The sequence below is a fragment of the Chionomys nivalis genome, chromosome 21 (assembly GCF_950005125.1).
Source record: "Chionomys nivalis chromosome 21, mChiNiv1.1, whole genome shotgun sequence".
NCBI classification, from domain to species: Eukaryota; Metazoa; Chordata; class Mammalia; order Rodentia; family Cricetidae; genus Chionomys; species Chionomys nivalis.
Genome location: NC_080106.1, coordinates 20,156,639 through 20,174,629, shown reverse-complemented (window position 1 = coordinate 20,174,629; position 17,991 = coordinate 20,156,639). Strand labels below are relative to the sequence as shown.

The 17,991-nt window shown below is 48.2% G+C and overlaps 1 protein-coding gene across 2 annotated transcripts in view; it reads right to left on the bottom strand.

Annotated features, from left to right (window-relative positions):
* Positions 1–1,532: 1,532 nt before the first annotated feature.
* Positions 1,533–17,991, bottom strand: part of St3gal2 (ST3 beta-galactoside alpha-2,3-sialyltransferase 2) — a 52,760-nt gene continuing 36,301 nt past the window's right edge. For both annotated transcript variants that reach the window (XM_057753236.1, XM_057753235.1), the window contains 5 exons: positions 14,712–14,905; positions 8,375–8,554; positions 4,345–4,390; positions 3,948–4,067; positions 1,533–3,344 (listed from right to left, as the gene is read on the bottom strand). In XM_057753236.1, coding sequence (XP_057609219.1) covers positions 3,171–3,344; positions 3,948–4,067; positions 4,345–4,390; positions 8,375–8,554; positions 14,712–14,905 — 714 coding nt within the window. In that variant the 3' untranslated portion in view covers positions 1,533–3,170. The remainder of the gene's footprint in view (positions 3,345–3,947; positions 4,068–4,344; positions 4,391–8,374; positions 8,555–14,711; positions 14,906–17,991) is intronic.

Below are 17,991 nucleotides of genomic sequence, written 5' to 3'. Positions count from 1 at the left end.
TTGGGGACCATAGAAGGGAAATGCTTGACAGGGTTGTGGGTGTGTGGGCCAGAGGGTTCCAGCCCTTGAATGAGGGTGAAGATGAGAGCAGGTATGAGATCAATCCGAGGTCCACCCTGGTAGGGTGGTGTGGCAGACAGCAAAGTCTGTGTGTGTACAAGAGTGTGAGCACTGTGAAGTTTAAAAGGGGAAAGGGATTGAGACGGCAGAGCAAGACAGCGCAATAGTTAATGCCTGCGCTGACCCAAAGGACGACACTGAAAATTAACAAGGCAGGCAGCCAGGCAGTGGTTTAATCTGCCTGGCTAGGACTAAATAGTCTTTAGTCACACGCCTTTAACCCCAGAGGGAGGTGGATCTCTGTGACTTCAAGGCCAGCTTGGTCTCAGCAAGTTCTAGGACAGCCAGGGCTACACAGAAAAACCCTGTCTTCAAAAAACCCATGTAGATAGTTGTGGACTAGTAATGGAACAAAATTACCCATCCCAGGCCACACCTGATTCCACAGCCACCCTAGTGTCAGTCCTATTAGCTAATAGGTTTTGTCTCTCCAAATTGGTCCCCTATCTTAGGAGAAAGGACAGTCCTCTGTCCCTAGACTCCGAAGTCTTCATCATGACAGAAGAGTCAGCATTTGGTTAAATGGCATACCTCAACCTGAAGACTACAGAACAGCTGTGAAGAGCAATCTAACAAAGTAGAATGCAAAAAAAAAAAAAAAAAAAAAAGCCTTGCCTTTTAATGAGGGGAACCAGAAAGCATGAAAAAAAGATCAACTACAGAACTGTTGGTATATCTAAGTTGTAACAGTACATTAGACACCTGCTCCCTGTGGGGTTTTTTAAGTGTAGTTCTCTGATCCATTTGACACCCATTTTAGTGAGTGATTTAAGGTACAGAGCCAACATTTTTCCCCCAGGAGATTTTTAATTACCTACTGGAGTTTATTTAAGCATTTATCCTTAAGCATTTGTTTCCCTTGGTGAAGGCAAAGCTGAGGGAGGCGGTCTATGCGCCCAGCAGTTCTCCTGGAGAACTATCCTTTTGTATAGCATCTAACAAGCACTGGCAGCAAGATGTGGGTCCATGGAGTGTGACTGGAGTCGGCAGGAAATCCAGAGAGGGGCTCACCCCATGGGGAAAGGACAGCTTTATGGGTGCTGAGATGATGAGAGCCAATAATCCTTTCCAAGTCCTAGAGGGATCTGAAGAGGGTACAGTGAATTGGTTTTTGTTTCTGAGAAAAGGTATCATGTAGGCCAGGCTGGCCTCAAACTTGCCATATAGCTAAGGCTAGCCTTTAACTCATTTTCCTGCCTCAGCCTTCCAACTGCTGGGATTAAAGGCACGTGTCGCTATGCCTGGTGCAACTGTAATACTCTGTCTTTGGGGGGACTTCAGAGAGCAGAGTCTGAACTAGACTCGTGTAAGAGGGTAGCAGAATTGATTTGTTCTCCCAAACATCCTTACTATTATAGTGCCTCCTTATATACACCTAAGACAGTATAGTTCAAAACAGATGAATGACTCCATGGGGTTTGTTCTTTTTTAATTCAGAAAAAGAAAGGGAAAGAAAAAATTTAAATGTTTAAATAACTATAGAAGAAAAGATCTGGGTGCGGGGACCTACCTCTTCTAGGATGGGGATTAATGGTTTAAACAAAACAAAGGGAGGAAGGGGAGAAAATAAATTATTCTTCTCAATACTGTTTGGCATAATCGCATTGTTTTTCAGCTTCTCATCCCAGCAGCTTCCTGAGAGAGCAGAGATGAGACAGGCAAGAAAAGGGCAGGTGCCTTGACTGCAGGACGGGTAGAGCCCTGGGAGGGTCCTCCTGTAGCCCCACTCAGTGTACCCCCTTTTCTCCACCCCTGCTTTTGGAACCGGGAAAGAACAGACTCAAGAAAAGTTCTTGTTTTAGTTTTCAGGGGTACTTGCTGTCTCACCCCAGCCCGCTGGTACTATCCCTTCTGGGTGACTGTCCCCCCAACCAGGAGGCTGCTTGGTAATGTCAACTTATTAAGAATAGGAAATACTTGTGTGGACACTGCAGGGAAGGGGTAGTACTTTCTGTGGCCCGAGACATTCACTGAAGCCTTTTCACCCACTCAACCTCAGCCTTGAGTCGAGTCATGCAAATAGCTTCCAGCTGTCACCCCGATTCTTTACTCACCAGCCCTTTAGGAGCCGGAAAGTGGGTTAGAACAGGCGAGTAAGCAGGGTAAAGTTGCGGACAGGAGGAGGCATGCATGGCAGCCGCCAATCCGCTCCTCCCCAGCAAAGCTCCAGCCCATCTGCAAAGAACTGTCAAGCAGTCTTGGTTGGGCAGCCATCCCCGGCAGCTTCACGGTAACTAAAGTATGAGCCCAAAGCAAATCCTACCCCCAAGCAAGAGGCTGCCTGCTCCTCTTTGGGGTGACAGTGAGAGAGAACGGTACATGCACAGGCAGCTGGGCTCGGCTCTCCAGCCTGCTGTCCACTGCTGCTCTCGCCTGAAGGCTAAAGACTTATGAGCCTTGTGCGAGGGCGTGAGCAGCTGGGTCCCCGAGGTGTCATTTTGTCTCCAGATCAACAGGTGAACTGGAGAGAAAGCCCAGGGCCAAAGGGCGGACGTTGAGAAGATGGTGGGGGGACAGTAGGAGTGAGGGCACACGTGAGAGAAGCACCTTGCATGTGACCCGGTGAAGCTTCCTACCCTTGCTGACACTAGTTACAGAGTGAGGCCCTAGGGAGGTCCACTCAACTGGGGGTGAATCTAATCCCCTACTACCTGGTGAGACACGGAATAAATGCCCTGGAGAGGGTCTCACCTCGACCACATTTCTTTGGCGGGCTTCACTCACCCATCCGGGCCTAAACTGGAAGAGAGCAGTCCACGGTGCTCCTGCCCAGGCCCGGACCTAGCCTCCTAAAACAAGGAAAAGAAACTCTTATCCAAAGCAGGGTGGGGGGAAGGGGGTCGAGACCCCGCCGCCTCCCAAGGCCATGATTGGTGGAGACGGCGGCGCCAGAAGTTCTCCTTGAGTCGCATGATTGGCTGAGAAAGAGAAGCTCCGCCCAACAGCAGCACTGATTCGTTGCTGGGGACGGCGCAGGGTCCGATTGGTGGGCGGCAGCCCGTCCTCGGCCGGACCAAGGCTTGACTAATCCTGACGTCCCCTTGGGGAGCTCAGTTCCCTCGGTAGACCTCGATCTTGCTGGCCTTGGCCAGCATGTCAATGATGTGGGCTTCGAAGTCGGCGTCGTGCACGCCTGTCTTCCGAAACTCGCCCGCATACCGGTTGTTCTCCCAGTAGTGGTGCCAATTGCCTCGGCTGTCAGCCCCGAACCCATACACGTTCACCTGTGGGGAGGGTAGCACAGGGGTCACTGGGAGTCGGGGATCGTGGGGGTGGGAGGACCCAAGCCAAGCCTAAGGACACTGACTCAGAGGGGGCTGCTGCTGTTTCTGTCTTTCTCGTTGTTTTGTTTTGTTTGCTTTTCTACAGCAGGGTCCTAAGTAGCCCAGGCTGACCTCAAAAAGCTCTTACCTCAGCCTCATTATAGTTGAGATTACAGGTGCCACCATGACCCAGCTATACATTTAACTTTTTAATGAGGCAATTTTATTTTTATTATTTATTTGCGTTTTTCGAGACAGGGTTTCTCTGTGTTATGCTGGCTGTCCTGGACCTCACGCCACAGACTAGACTGGTGTTGAACTCACAGAGATCCCCTGCATCTGCCTCCTGAGTGCTGGGATTAAAGGCATGTATGTGCACCACGCCCAGCTAAGTAATTAGTAAAGTTAAAAGGTACTAAAGATTGGGAAATGCAAGCATACTGTTTATATTACAGAATGAGAAAACCCAATCCACATCGCTAAGTCACTGCTAAGATGGGAAAGGGCTGCTTCCCTCTGTTTCTGGGCTCTTACTTCCTCTCTAGACGGGTACTACCTGCCTACCTCATCACACACATGCAGCGCGAAGAAGAGCACCAGCATTCCTGTGGAAGGGTATCGTCCATGATGCTCTGTCCACCTGTCATGGATGTACTTGAAGAAGGCTGGGTTGTAGATCTGGACCTGTGAGGAGAATAAGAGGCACATGGAAGGTCTGGAGGCCTAGAGGTTCGGGGCAGGCTCTGAGGAGCTCCTAGCAGTTCCTCAGTGGGCTACACATGGGTTTTCCTAGTTCCTGTGGTCAGTGCTGGAGCCGGGCATACCAGCAGATGCAGATTTTGATGTCTTGGAAGGGCACTATGCCATTCCTGAGCCACACGACTAGACACACCTAGAGTGAGCCAGCATCTTTTCCACAGTGGCAGGGTCAGAAGAGGAGAGGAGGAGGTGGGGAACTCACCTTTTCTTTGTCCACTCGAAGGAAGGACTTCACTGGTGCGTAGGTGCTGCAAGATGAGAGAAAACAAATCAAAAAACCTTTCCAATGGCTCTCCAGGACGCAGCAACACGTCTACTCTTTAAGACCAAATGGTGACAGCCTCACAATTTCTAGACTGATCTATTCCATTGACTGTTCATCACTGCAGGACCTCGCTCAGAAACCTCCGGTGGCTTTCAGGATAAAACTGGAATGGTTTAGTCAAGCTTCCAATCTCAATCCTTTCTTCCCCAGACTGTTTGCTGGGGAACTCCACACTTGGATTAGCTAATCATCTCAAACTCATCATGTGTCCTGACTAGTTTTTATGTCCGCTGACACAAGCTGGAGGCACGTGAGAGGACTCTGAATTGAGAAAATGTCTGAATAAATCAGGCTGTAGGACATTCTCTCAATTAGCGACTGGTGTAAGAGGGGCCAGCCCATTGTGGGTGATGCCACCCCTGGGCTGGTGGTTCTATAAGAAATCCCAGCACTTGGGAGATAGAGGCAGACTTATGTAAGACAAATCTCTACAGAGCGAGTTCCAGGACAGCCAGGGTAGTTTACACAGTGAAAACCTGTCTCGAAAAAACTAGTAAATTAAAGGGAGGGAGGGAGGGAGAGAGGGGAGGAAGGGGGGAGGGAGAGGAGGATGGAGGGAGGGGAGAAGGAAGAAAAGGAAGGGAGGGAGAGGGAGGGAGGAGAGAGAGAGAGAGAGAGAGAGAGAGAGAGAGAGAGAGAGAGAGAGAGAGAGAGAGAGAGAGAGAAATCAGGCTGAACGAGCCATAGGAGCCAGTCAGTAAGCAGCTTTCTCCAGTCATCAAGCAGTTCATGCTTCCAGGTTCCTCTTCCACCTTCCTTCCATGAACTATGATGTGGAAGTGTAAGAAAGATAAACCCTTTCCATGCCAAGTTGCTTTTGATTATGGTGTTTCATCACAGCAATAGTAACCCTAACTAGAACACCACCATGTCTATGCAAGTAACCTCTGTCTAGAGTGACTTTCTCTGCTGTCCCCAGGCTTGGGCCAAACCCCATTTCCTGCTTGCATGGCTGGCCATGGTTCTGCTGAGTACCCCAGTACTGCATCACGACAACACTCTACCTCCAAATGAGACAATGGACATCCTGGACTAAGAGACTCTAAATTCATTCTCTCCCTTTCTCCCCCTCCCTCCCTCCCTCCCTCCCTCCCTCCCTCCCTCCCTCCCTCCCTCCCTCCCTCCCTCCCTCTCTCTCATCTTTTGTTTTCAGAGACAGGGTCTCTGTGTAGTCCTGGCTGTCCTGAGACTTGCTCTGTAGACCAGGCTAGTCTTGAACTCACAGAGATCCGCCTGCCTCTGCCTTCCAAAGTGCTGGGCAGTGGTGGTGCACGCTTTTAATCCCTGTCTCAAACCCCAAAGCAACATTAGTAACAAAAATATGATAACATTAAGAAAATGAAAATACGTGGGTTTGCTGGCTGTGTGTGTTAAGTTGACACAAGGCAGAGTATTAACCAAATAAACCCTTTCCTCCCAACTTGCTTTTTGGTCATGGTGGTGCAGAGCAGCTATAGGAACTCTAAGACAGTGGGCCTGCCGGCTGTGGCAGTGTTTGCCTGCAGTCTGGGCACCCTGACAGCACAGGCAGAGGGATAACAGAAAGATTCAGGACCATCAGGACTGTAGTGAGACCCTTTCTCGAAAGAACTAAAACAGGGATGGAGACGGTTTAGTGAGTAAAGGCGCCTGCTGCTAAGCCAAACGACCCGAGTTTGATATCCAACACCCACAAGTCAGAAGGAGAAAATCAGCTCCCACAAAGTGTCCTCTGAACACACAAGCTGTCGCTTGTACGAATACCTCTCTGTGAACACACACATACATACACACACACACAAATAAATGTTTAAAAATGAAATAACGGGCTGGAGAGATGGCTCAGTGGTTAAGAGCATTGCCTGCTCTTCCAAAGGTCCTGAGTTCAATTCCCAGCAACCACATGGTGGCTCACAACCATCTGTAATGAGGTCTGGTGCCCTCTTCTGGACTTCAGGCATACACGCAGAAAGAATATTGTATACATAATAATTAAATATTTAAAAAAAAAATTTAAAAATGAAATAACACGGGCCGGGCGATGGTGACGCACGCCTTTAATCCCAGCACTCGGGAGGCAGAGGCAGGCGGATCTCTGTGAGTTCGAGACCAGCCTGGTCTACAGAGCTAGTTCCAGGACAGGCTCCAAAGCCACAGAGAAACCCTGTCTCGAAAAACCAAAAAAAAAAAAAAAAAAAAAAAAAAAAAAAAAAAAAAGAAATAACACGGCTGGTGGTGGTGGTGGTGCATGCCTTTAAGGATCTCTATGAGTTCAAGGCCAGCCTGGTCTACAAAGCGAGTTCCAGGAGATCCAGGAAAACCTGTCTTGAAAAAACCAAAAAGAAAAAAAAAAAAGGGCACTTGCTGCTTTTGTAGAGGACCTAGGCTCAGTTCCCAGCATCCATATTGTGGCTCACAATCACCTATAGCTTCCTGGGGATCCAACACCCTCTTCCAAAAGTACCAGGGATACATGTAGTAAACATACATACATGTACGTGGAGGCAGACATTCACACTTCTGAAATAAATATATCTAATGTTTCTGTTTTGTTTTTAAGAATTGGTAGGTAGGGGCTGGAGAGACGGCTCAGCGGTTAAGAGCACTGACTGTTCTTCCAAAGGCCCTGAGTTCAATTGCCAGCAACCACATGGTGGCTCACAATCATCTATAATGAGATCTGGTGCCCTCTTCTGGCCTGCAGGCATACATGCAGACAGAATACTGTACACATAATAAATAAATCTTAAAAAAAAAAAATCGGGGGGGGGGGCTGGAGAGATGGCTCAGTGGTTAAGAGCACTGACTGCTCTTCCAGAGGACCCAGGTTCAATTCCCAGCACCCACATGGCAGCTCACAACTGTCTGTAACTCCTGTTCCAGGGTATCTGACAACCTCACACCAATGCACATAAAATAAAGTTAAATAAATCATAAAAAAATATATAAAACAGCCTGGTCTACAAGAGCTAGTTCCAGGACAGGCTCCAAAACCACAGAGAAACCCTGTCTCAAAAAAAAAAGAAAAAAAATTTATATATATATATATATATATATATATATATATATATATATGAATTGGTAGGTAGACAGAGTGGCATATCCTTGTATCTAAGAACTGTAGAGGTGGAGGCAGGAACATTAGTTCAAAGCCTGCCATGGCTACTTGAGACCCTACATACACACACTCAGTGGCTAAAAACATTTGCTCCTCTTGCAGAGGAACCAAGTTTAGTTCCTGGCACCTACACCCTGGAACTCCAGTTCTAGGGGATCTGATGCCCTCTTTCAACCATGGGTTCCTGCATACATGTGGTGCATATACACACACATACACATAAAATAAATACATACTAAAAACCAACAAAACAAAACAAACAACAAACCCACCAAACCTTTAGTAAGCCAGACCTGGTGACAAAACCCTGTAATCTCAGCTACCAGGGAAGCTGAGGCAGGCAGAAGGAGCACACATTTAAAGGCCTGCTTCAGCTGCAGAGCAACTTCAAGGCCAGTTTTAGCGACTTATGAAGACCTTGTCTACAAAAGTTAAAACAAAAATCCTAATAACAACAATAACAAACCCCTCGGTGCAATGCCCAGAGTTCCCAGCTGTGATGGAATTATGACCACAGAAACAGTGACCAGAGAGAGAGAGAAGAGCTCCACAGTCCAGAGCTGCCTCCTGAAGAAACCGGTTCAAACTGGGGGTTTCAAGTTTCACTAGTACACCGAGCAGCACCAAGTAGGAAGAGACACAGAATAAGCCGTGCCCCAGCTAGCCCACCATTGTGAGCCCTCCCTTCTCACTAATGTAACTAGAGAACACTTCAAACCCAGAAAGACACACACACACACACACACACACACACGCCGCTGCCATGGAAGCCTGTCACCCATGTGCTACTCAGCCAGCAAAGAGCCTCACAATCGGATCTGTCCTGTAGAGAGGGCGCTGGCAATCCACATTAGGTCCAGGGCCTTGAAGGGTACCAACACGAAGCTGACATTGGCAGGCAGGTTCTTGGCACTCTCGGGGTACATGAAATGGTGGGTTGTTCGGCTGCCAACATCCTTCTCAAAGCCCACAGTTGGTGCCTGATTCATCCTGAGGGGAAAAAGAGGGTAATATGAAAAGGAGCTACCACGGAAAATGGCACGTGTGTTTTAGAAGGTAATTTGCCACCTACCAAAGAAGAACATGGAAGCTGGACATGATGGCTCACGCTTATAGTCCCAATATTCAAGAAGCTGGAGGCGCGAGGATTGCCACACATTTGAGGCCATCCTGGGCTACAGAGTAACACTTATCTCATTAAAAAAAAAGAAAGAAAGAAAGAAAGAAAGGAAGGAAGGAAGGAAGGAAGGAAGGAAGGAAGGAAGGAAGGAAAGAAAGAAAGAAAGAAAGAAAGAAAGAAAGAAAGAAAGAAAGAAAGAAAGAAAGAAAGAAAAGGGGGCTGGAGAGATGGCTCAGAGGTTAAGAGCACTGACTGCTCTTCCAAAGGTCCTGAATTCAATTCCCAGCAACCACATGGTGACTCACAACCATCTGTAATGATATCTGGCGCCCTCTTCTGGCCTGCAGGCATACATGCAGACAAATACTGAGAATACTGTATACATAATAAATAAATCTTAAAAAAAAAGAATGTATAAAATGACACACACTTTGACTCAGCAATGGTTGTTTAAGATAAGACCATTCCATTAATAAAACGACAGGTGGGTACATTTTGTACATTCATCCACTGAATGCCGATCAGAACAAAGTAAATTTTACACGCTGGCAACAAACCCAACACCAGTCAGCGAAACATCCAAGTGGTGCAAAGCACCCTGATTCCTTTGTTCTTCTTTTTGAGACAGCCCAGACAGGCCTTAAATTTGCTATGGGCCTAAAGTAGGCCTGGAACCCCTGACCCTCCAAGTGCTGGGATTACAGATGGGCATCACTAAGTCCAGGTAAGGCTCCCATTTTGGTAAACATTTTACATAATAGTTGAAATAGCCCTAAGCACGAGGCTGCTGGTCTTGTTTTGTTTATGCGGGCCTTTCTGTCTCCAGAGGATGGAGCACCTTCACCTTAGAGCATCGTCACTACCGCAGTAGGGTGGACCATAAGCGCTGTTCCTTTGCTATGGCGCAGGGACCCAGGAGGGAGCAACCGTCTCCAAGGGCCTCTCTAGCCTTCATGCCAGCTCTATGGACCCAGCACAAATGTCACCCTGTCAGAGTGCCTGACACCATGAGCTGGGCTGGGTGTAGACGTCCCTTGCCACAGGGCACCTCTGCTGTTTCCCTTCTGCTCCTCTCCCAGTAGTGAAGTGTCAGAGAGGGCAGGGAAGCATCCCAATCGCCTGTGGATGGAAAAGGCAAGAAGGACATGGAAGTGTTCAGCTGGTGATGCTGGGGACCAGACTTACACTTGGGAGGACCTAAGAAGCAAACTTCATCTTACCAGAGACTAAAAGACCAACGCTCTGAAGATCAAAAGGCTGTGACTGGGAATGAAGTTGCAAAATAAAGTCCAAGATGATGTTTCATAGGCTCCAGAGGAATGAGAAGAAACGTGGCATTCTAGGAGGCCGATTCATCCTAGATAAGTCATACCCTGGACAGGGGCCAGAGGGTGACATGCATCTCTGGGACATGCAGCCATGCATTCCAGAAACCTATCTGTTCCTAATTGCCTTCAGCAGCCAAAGAAACGCTGGGCAGGGTGGGTTAGAATTTTCTCAGCGCACACAGTGTCTGGCTGTCTCATCCCTTTCACTTATGCTTACCGCGTGCCTTCTATCACCAGTCCACGCTAGGAACTCTAAGACTTTAAGACAATTCTGAAGCCATTTCTGACAATTCTGAATCCTCTCGGCCTCCGTGCCATAGTGCTTCCCCTCCTCCCCTGGGAACCAAGGACCTAACAGCTACACATGCACGTACTCAGTTCCTGAACAATTACCCATATACGTATGTTTTGATTCAGTCCCCTGGGAAACGGGGTCAAAATGACCTCTTACCTCACCTGATCTCGCAACAGCTCTCCAGTCAATTATTGGTAATAGCCCTTTGAATAAGCCAATCAAAATAGTCAAAGAACAACCCCCCTTGCTTCTGTGGCCCCTTTAAAAGTAGTCTGTGCCATCTATTCGGGGTCTCTCGGCTTCTCGAATGCTGGGGGGACCCTGTCATGACAGAATTAATAAAATCCTCATGCTTTTGCATCAGCTGTGGTGTGAGAGGCGGTCTCTGGGGGCGACTCCTCCTCGGTGTTTGGACTCTAGAGTCCAACAGAACTGGATGATCTGCTGGCTAGAGGTGTCAAGAGAAGCTCAATTCCAGCTGGAGTCCATCAACTAAGATTAAAGAATGAATTTACAGGAGGAGACAGCTGGAGGTGAGAGGACAGAAAGGTCAGAGCTGAGTTTCATTGTGATGTTCTCCCTGATTCTGGGACAGAAGGGCTTCCCTGGTTGGTTCCAAATCAAGAGAGAGAGAAGGGTCTGTATGCAGCCGCCTCTGCTGCCGTCTGGCTCTTTATATAGACCACAGACCGCCAACTCCACCCGGATCACCCTTTTTACAAAGCAGTTCTAGGGCCCATTCCAAACACGACATCTTGACCTTGCCTCATGTGAAAGAGAATCCGTGGATGTGTCTGCAGCTAGGACACGCCCACATAAGATGCCATAGTTTTCAGTCTGCAGGTTTTAATCCTAATGACAGAGGTGCCCAGAGAAGCAGGTACCCAGGCATCTGAGGGTTGCCTTGGACTTTTTCCTTCCTTCCTTCCTTCCTTCCTTCCTTCCTTCCTTCCTTCCTTCCTTCCTTCCTTCCTTCCTTCCTTCCTTCCTTCCTTCCTTCCTCCCTCCCTCCCTCCCACCCTCCCACCCTTCCTTCTTCTAGCCTCCAAAAGAATGCCACAGGGTTTCTCTGTGTAACAGCCCTGGCTATCCTGGAACTCACTCTATATACCAGGCTGGCCTCCAACTCACAGAGATCCTCCTGCCTCTGCCTCCTGAGTGCTGGCATTAAAGGCATGCACCACCACCACCTGACTTGCCTTGGAATTTTCAAGTACCCCAGGGTTGAAGCGAAGCAATGGAAGCCTCAGTAGAGAGAGCTCTTTCACCAGCTTCCAGTTTCCCTCCCTTTTAAGTGCCAGCAACGAGAAGATGAAGACAACCCAAATGGCTCTGGAGTTCTGAGTGGAGCTCAGTATTCTCCTATCTCCCTATTCATCACCATTTCTCATCATAAGGAAGATCTTGCAAAAAAATATGGAAATCCTCAGAGACATATTGCTGTGTTGGTGTTGCTATGGAGACAGCAACAGTTTCTAAGACAAAGGCCTTCTGCCTTCTGGGAAATCTGGTTTTCTGTAATGCTCATCGTAGGAGATGTTTAGAAGGAACCTGGGGTTTCAGTATTTTATTCATCATTCATTCATTCATTCATTCATTCATTCATTCATTCATGTGTGCCTGCACTCACCTCTGCATGTATAGGCTAGAGGTTGGCAATGGGAGTCTTCCTCTCTTACTTTCTGTTTCTGTGTGTATGCTTGTTTGTGTGTGGGTGCCCACATGCCATAGTACATGTGTGGAGGTCAGAGAACAGAGTCTGGGTATCAGTCCGCACCTTTCCTCCTTGAGACAGGGTCTCCGTGTCACTGTGTCGGCTGGGACAATGGGTACTCAAGCCTCTGGAGAGTGTCGCTGCCTCTCAGCTTCCTTTAGGGGAGCACTGGGATTAAAGAAAACTATACTATAGCATCTGGCTTTAATATGGGCTGAGAATCCAAACTCGGGTTATCGGGGTTGCCCAACAAGTGCCTTTATCTGCCTTTACCTACTGAGCCATCTCCCCAATCCCCACCTAATTTTTTTTTACACAGCATTTCTCCTTGAAACTTGAGTTTACCATTTCGGCTAGACTGACTGACCAGTAAGCCCACAGGGTCCACCAATCCCAGTACCACCAATACCAGCACCAGTACCACCAGTACAGGTGCATGCTGCAATAGCCAGCTATTACATGGGTGCTTTTATATCCGAACTCTGGTTCTCAGGGTTGCATAACAAGCCTGCCACCCGAACTATCTCCCTAACCCTATTTACTTATTTTTGAGGCAGAGACAGGGAGGGACTCATGTACACAAGACTGGTACTGAACTTACTAGGTGTCCAAAGATGAACTTGAGTTTCTTATCTTCCTACCTCTATGTAAGTGTGTGTCACCATCCCTAGGTTATGCAGTGCTGAGGTTCAAACCCAGAGCCCGGCACATCCTAGGCAAGCACTCTACCAACTGTACACTATCCCCAGCATGACTTTGAGCTTCTCCTGAGACGGGGTCTCACTATGTAACCATGCCTATTTCAAACTCAGAGATGTACATATTTCTGCCTTCCAAGTATTTGGATTAAAGGTGTGAGCTACTGTGCTTAGCTTTGAGATTTATTTATTTTTTATTTTATGTGCATTGGTGTTTTGCCTACATGGATGTCTGTGTGAGGGTGTCAGATCCCCTGGAACTGGAGTTACGGGAAGTTGTGAGCTGCTATGTGGGTGCTGGGAATTGAACCAGGTCCTCTGGGAGAGCAGCCAGTGCTCTTAACCACCTAGCCACGTCAGGCCCTTGAGATATTTTTTTAAGCCAGGAATTTACTATGGCAGCCCAAGTCTGGCCTTGAATTTGGGGTTTTTCAGCTTCAGCCTCCAGAGAGCTGAGATTCATAAATGTACGCGACCGTGCACACCTCACCCTCCTTAAAGTGGAGTTGTTTTAGTGTTGCAAGGACAGCAGAATGGGCAGCAGCAAGAACACCTCCTGCCAGTAACATTGCTCTTTGAAAAACATTATTAAATTTTATTTGGGTGTAGGCGTGTGCATGTGAGTATAGGCACCCATGGAAGCCAGAGGTGTCAGATGCCCTGGTGCCGAGAGTCACTGATAGTTGTGGGTCATGTGACATGGGTACCAGGAACTGAATTTGAGTCCTCTGCAAGAGCAGGATGTATTCTTAACCGCTGAGTCGTCTCTCCAGTCCCAGTAACTTCATTAATGTTCTTTTAACATCAAAAGGAGAGGCAGAAGTAATGCCACTGGTTTGTGCAGTGTTCGGGATAACTCCAGGGCTTTGTGCGCACCAGGCAACTGAGCTACATCTCTAGCCTCCCAAAATGATATTTTGTGGGTTTTATTTTATTTTATTTTGGTTTTTCGAGACAGGGTTTCTCTGTGGTTTTGGAGCCTGTCCTGGAACTAGCTCTTGTAGACCAGGCTGGTCTCGAACTCCCAGAGATCCGCCTGCCTCTTCCTCCCAAGTGCTGGGATTAAAGGCGTATGCCACCACCGCCCGGCTGGGTTTTATTTTTTTTTTATTTAATTTTTTTTAAATATTTATTTATTATGTATACAATATTCTTTCTGCGTGTATGCCTGAAGTCCAGAAGAGGGCACCAGACCTCATTACAGATGGTTGTGAGCCACCATGTGGTTGCTGGGAATTGAACTCAGGACCTTTGGAAGAGCAGGCAATGCTCTTAACCGCTGAGCCATCTCTCCAGCCCCTGGGTTTTATTTTTTTAAGACTTATTTATTTATTGTGTATATAGTGTTCTGCCTCTACGCCAGAAGAGGGCAGCAGATCTCATCACAGATGGTTGTGAGCCACCATGTGGTTGTTGAGAATTGAACTCAGGACCTCTGAAAGAGCAGCCTTAAGCACCAAGACATCTCTCCTCTCCAGTCTCCTATTTTGTAAGTTTTAAAGAAATATTTAATTTTTATTTTATATGTTTAAGTGTTTCACCTGCACATATGTATATACAACAATCATGTGTCCCCTGAAGTCAGAGTCACAGATGACTTCAAGGTGCCGTATGGGTGCTGAGAACCAGACTCTGGTCCTCTGCAAGAACAGCAAATGCTCTTACAGTGATCCCCCCTCTCCAGCACCCCCAAAATTTATATTCTGAACACTTCCTCCACACCCAACCTTGAAAAACTAGGAGGAGAGACCAAGCCCGTGAACTGAAGTCTGTGGGTACTGGTGCACACAGGACACCTGCACTTGTAGCCTATCAGAAGAGGCCAAAGAAGACTGGCAGGATGGCTCAGGGGGGGAAAGAAAAAGCCTGAAACCCCGAGTTTCGTCCATGGGACCCAGGTGGTAGAGGGACTTCTGCGAGCTGTCCCCTGGTACCCCAAGGTCGCATCATGGATGGTCTTCCCCGTCCCCTCCCGATTCCATGACAGCTCACCTCATGATAAAGTTATGGCCGTCCACATCTTGCCCATAGCCAGAGCCCCGAAGGTTGCCTGAGTTTCCCACCACAGCACAGCGCCGGCACTGTTGGGGGTCCCGGAAGCGGTAGGGGTTCTCGCCAGGCACGATCTGGAACAGCTTCTCCAGCACCTCATTGGTGTTGTGTGACTTGAATTGGGGTTGCAGCATCTGAGCAGGGGAGATGGCCGTGAGGATAGAGAGATTCGCCCCTTCAAGCCTCCCCTCCAGTCGGAGCCACACAGACCTCCTTCCCAGGGCTGTCTGGGAGCCCCTCCCCAGGCGGTGAGGAACTCCTCCCCTCTCAATGGCAGCAAAGTCTTGATTCCCAGTCAGTCTCAGTATTGAGAGACCAATACCCTGCCCCCAATGCGCTGGAGAGGCTTGTGGTCGGAGCTGGGGTGTCAAAGTGCTATTTGAGGCATTTTGCAGGGGTTTGTAGGCCTAGGTCATAAAGCAGGGATCTTTTCCATTCTGTCTCCTGGTGGGGGGGGGCGGGCACACCTGTGGGGCTTGTCTGTACCGGCTCTGAACCCTCTGGGAAGTGCAGGGAGTTCATAAAAAAACAAAACAAAACAAAAAACAGAGCCAGGTGGTTGGAATAAAACTGGCTCCCTGTGCCCCTTGTCAAGAGCTGGAACCCAAACTGCTAATGATCAACCAAGTCTCCATGTACCTGAGGTTATCTTTGAACTCCTGATCCTTCCGTCTCCACCTCCTAAGTATTGCGCTTTGTTAGAGACAGGGTTTCAGTACGTAGTCCAGGCTGGTTTTGAGTTTACTATGTAACCCTGGCTGGCTCTGACCACACAGTGATCCTCTTGCCTCAACCTCCTGAGTGCCGGTATTACAGACGTATACCACTGTACCCTGCCAGAGTTCAGTGCTCAGTGGGGCCAGGCAGGTGACACACACAAGAGGCAAAGGAGGTAGGCGCACAGCAAACAAAAGATCATATGCGTACCAAAAAAAAAAAAGGGAAATTCATGGGCCAGTGAGATGCACTTGCTGCCAAGCCTGATGACCAACATTCAAGTCCTGGAACCCACACAGCTGGAGGAGAAAACTGACTCAGACCTCCACATGTGACATGCACAAGCCCCCTACCCCCCCTACACAGAAATAAATTTTAAAAATCCAGTCAGACAGCCAGACGGGGTGGCACACGCCTTTAATGCCAGTACCCGGGAGGCAGAAGCAGGCAGATCTCTGTGAACCTGGTCTACATTGCTGCAGACTGAACCGTAGTCCCAGGGGTTTGTGAACAAGCAGGAGCTGCTCAGGGGACCAAAAACTTTTCTGGAACAGAAACCTGGCTCTGAGACAAGAATTTTCAATTTTATGGTCAAAGGGGATGACGGTGGGGAACAGGAAGAAGTGTGGGTGGAAGGAACATGGCACCTAATAGCCTCTGAGTTCCAACCCTGTGACTGGAGGCCTGGCTCGTCCCCTCGGAAGCTCCCCCCCATCCCTGAGTCCTGGTCTGGCCCTACAAGGTCACCCCTGAGACTACAATGACAGGCAGACATGGGTACTTTTTGAACCTTGATTTTCTCCATAGAACAAGTATTGTAGCTGTGACAGACAGGCAGAACTCCGCTACAAGAGGAGCCTACGGGGTTCCTGCTTCACAGATACAGTCTTGGAAGACTGGCCAACACACAGATTCTGGGCAGTTGTCTTGATACATGTGGTCATGTATCCTCACATCCCTGAAGGAGAGGAGAGAGCTGGGCAGTGGTGGGATCTCTGAGAGTTCAAGGCCAGCCTGGTCTACAAGAGGATAGGCTCCAAAGCTACAGAGAAACCCTGCCTCAGAAAACCAAAAAAAAAAAAAAAGAAAGAAAAAGGCATTTTGCTCCTACACTGGCTGGAAGAACAGGGACCAGAAACTGACTCTCCATGCCAGGAAAAGCAGGCAGCCTACAGGCTCCATTCTTGGCCCAGGAGGCAACCAGATGGCCCTGTGGAACCTGGGAAGTGATGTTCCAGAGATGATGGGGGCAGGGTGGAGGGTATGAAAAGCAAAAGGTCTTGGAACCTAGGAAAACAGGAATGAACCTGTTTTGGATCCTTCTGAGGCTCCTCTGTTCTCACCTCCCTTAGCAGCTAAGATTTACAAAGTCCTTTCCCAGGCCAAAGCCATCTTCTCCAGCCACTGTAAAGAACCAAAAACGACTCTTGAAGTGTTTATAATTACTCTGAGCCAACACTTACCAATAGGATATTCAATCTTAAAATCTACATTTCTCACTCAGGAGGCAGAGGCAGGTCAATCTCTTGTAAGTTCTAGGCCAGCTTGGTCTTCAAAGTGAGTTCCAAGACAGCCAGAGTTACATAGAGAAATCCTGCCTCAAAAAACAAAAACAAAACAAAATTCATATTTCTGGACCAGGGGGATAGCTCAGTAAAAAATGTCTGTGTTGCAAACAACGAGAACCTGAGTTTGGATCCCCAGGACCTATGTAAGAGCCAGATGGGGCCATGCACTTATGTATCCTGATGCCAGCGGCTTGTGGATGACAAACATGTGGACAGGCAGATGTCCAGAATCTCGCCAGCTGGCCAGCTTAGCCAAATCTTTGAGCTCCAGATTCCCTGAGACCCTATTTCAAAAAATAAGGAAGAATGGGACCCATGTGAAAGTGGAAGAAAGTACCAACTCCACAAAGTTATCCTCTGATCTCCACAGGTGCATACATCAGCCACATCATACATGTACACATATAGTAATACACACACACACCACATATAATAACAATTTTGGAAAGCTCAGAAGTTGGAGGAGGGAGTAGCATGAGCCACTTGCTGGCAGGGGAGCGCTTGCTGCAGCTGTGAGGTAACTCCCACCAAATGGGAAGGCCTCTATCTAGGGCCTTCAGATCCCTCACTCACTTTCACAGCTGGACGCTGTTGCCATTTGTGCTGCCTACCGAGATCAACAGCACTTTTCTGGGTCCACAGTGAATTCCTACAAGAACCACAAATAAGCCGGGAGGTGGTGGCGCACGCCTTTAATCCTAGCACTCGGGAGGCAGAGGTAGGTAGATCTCTGTGGGTTCGAGGCCAGCCTAGTCTACAAGAGCTAGCTCCAGGACAGGCACCAAAGCTACAGAGAAACCCTGTCTCAAAAAAAAAAAAAAAAGAAAAAGAAAAAAGAAAAAAAAAAAAGAACCACAAATAGCGGTTCTCCCTCTTTCCAAGCCAAAGCTTACTCCGCCTGTCAGCCATCTGTGATCCAGGTACACGGCTCAGAG